The 2,278-nt window shown below is 40.6% G+C and overlaps 1 protein-coding gene across 1 annotated transcript in view; it reads right to left on the minus strand.

Moving 5' to 3' along the window:
• Positions 1-2,278, minus strand: part of ical1 (islet cell autoantigen 1-like) — a gene marked incomplete in the record, with an annotated part of 23,076 nt that overhangs the window by 17,650 nt on the left and 3,148 nt on the right. The window contains 2 exon segments of the mRNA XM_014022211.1: positions 214-337; positions 421-493. Of these exon segments, the coding sequence (XP_013877665.1) occupies positions 214-337; positions 421-493 (197 nt within the window).

A 2,278-nucleotide genomic window follows, 5' to 3' on the forward strand; every position in this document is an offset into this window, starting at 1 on the left:
CTCCTAAATCACTCGTACGCACAACTTAAGAACAAATCTGTGCGTACGAACGGTTCTTGCATGAGGCCCAATGTCTCAAAGAAAATAATCAACCAAACCCAAACGTTCTTACTGTTTGTCTTAAGTTGGTGTTGTACAGGTGAGTCAAAAGACTCAGGACTCATACACATMATGATTTCTGGTCTCATCACACAGTCCTAACATTTCTCTGACCTCTGTTTGGCTGACGCACACAGAGCTTTACTGGTGGCGTCCATCATGCTGCCCGCCTTTGTGCGGTCGCGCTCAGCTTGAAAGTGTAGGAACAGCCCGAGCTCGTTCTCCTCCTGGGACAAACCTAAGAAAAAAAAAATTCCAAATTCATATTTTTACAAAAATAAGTTTCTCAAAACAAAATTCAAGCGTAGAGTCTTGACTCACGTGTGATTCTGTGCTGGTACTTCTCTATGACCTTCAGCAGCTCTGTGCAGGTGATCTGAACAGAGCGGAAAAACTGCGCACACACAGAACACACAGGGTTAAAATACCACACAACAACAAAAACACTGGTCTTAACCTCTAAATTTAGCTATGAGCCAAGCTAAAAACTAAATTTACCAGAATTCTAACTCAAAGCTAAATGCAAACTGCTAGTTAAAAGCTAAATGTAACAAAATACTAGCCAAAATGTAAACACATCAAAATGTTCATGAAAGAACGGCAGCTAAACGACAAAAGTATCAAAACATTTGCTTAAAGTAGCTAAAAGCAACACAACACTCACTAAAAACTACAAGTAGCCTACTGTTGGTTATATTTTAAATGTAGAAAAATGCTTAGCCTAAAGCTAAAATTAGAAATGTAGCTAAGAGCTCATCAACAAATCTTTGTCATCTTAAATTATTCCTGCTTCTTTGGTTTCAGCTGCTTTTAGAGATGAACTGTTTGTTTCAGACACTCAAACACCTTCATGTTACACCTGACAGAGCGCCAGCTCTGCTTTCTTTCAGGCTAAACTAACTCATTTCAGCTCCTACAGTCGAGACGAGGGTTGGGTACCGAATTCGATACTTTTATAAGAACCGACCGAATTCTGTCGATACTACCGAGAACCTATTCACGTAACATCAAACGGTACCATGTTTCGGTACCTAAACGCATCATTGCGACCGTGTTGGCGTAAGAGTGGTGAGTTTTCCATGCTTGTCCTGAACGCAGCATCGCACAAGAGCGTAATGATGTCATCAGCTGCTGGTTCAGTAAACAGAGTTCAGTCTGAACGTAGCTTGAAAGCCTCGCAGCTCCTGGTGTAAAACTCACCGAACAGACCAACTCTGAATTATCTGGTGGATTAATTATCTTGTGAACACGACGTTCACTTGCTCAAAGTAAATAAAGTACCGCCACTTTCTTTATTTCATCCACCATTAAACAGAGACCAGCAGAGAAAAACAACAGAAGCACTTCCCGACAGTCCGAACACGTCTGACCTAAAGAGCACAAGCAGCCAACAAGTGTTGGACGTGTTCTGGATGTTCAAAACGTAGCTTAAATACCTTTTATTWATTTTAACTGCATCCTCTTTTGTTTATTTGATTTAAACATATTTGCCTTCCATGGACCTCCATCACAAATTTTTCTAGTGGGGAAATGACATCAATAGAAACACGTGGAGCTGGATTTTAATTTGTGCAATAAGACAAAACAGTCTTGTTGTTTTCAACAGTTTTCACCTTAAAGAAATAAGTTACACAACTGATGTTACAATACAAAGAGTTGGATGTTGTCTTGATATTTGTTAATTTTATATATTGAGAAATATGTTAAAAAATAAAAGTTTGATAAAAAAAAACACACACAAAGTACCGAAAATTGGTACCGATTACCAGGTACCGGATATTGGTACCTAGGCCTGTCGCGATAGTCAATAAATCAATTAATTGCACAATAAGTTATTTTGAGGTCGGTAAAAAAATGAGGTAGATAAGTTTCATTTTCCTGTTTGTTTGTTTGTTTGTTTACTTCGTCTCTCTCCTTCTCTGTGCCCCGCTTCACAGGAGCTCAGCTGACTCCTCCCCTCCTGTTTTCTTAGTGTCGGGAGGAGTCAACTCTCGTGTTAGCGTGAGAGCTCGTAGCAATAACAAACTAAAGAAACGTTTCAAAGCAGAACGCGGCTGCTGCAGTGTCGGAGCACTAGAGCCTGAATTTCGTTGCGGGGAGACACAGAGAGAGAGAGAGAGAGAGAGAGAGAGAGAGAGGAGGAGAAGGGGTGGGGGCTGAAACTCCCCCAGACCTGCGA

This window comes from Austrofundulus limnaeus, unplaced genomic scaffold (assembly GCF_001266775.1).
Source record: "Austrofundulus limnaeus strain Quisiro unplaced genomic scaffold, Austrofundulus_limnaeus-1.0 Scaffold320, whole genome shotgun sequence".
Classification (NCBI taxonomy): Eukaryota; Metazoa; Chordata; class Actinopteri; order Cyprinodontiformes; family Rivulidae; genus Austrofundulus; species Austrofundulus limnaeus.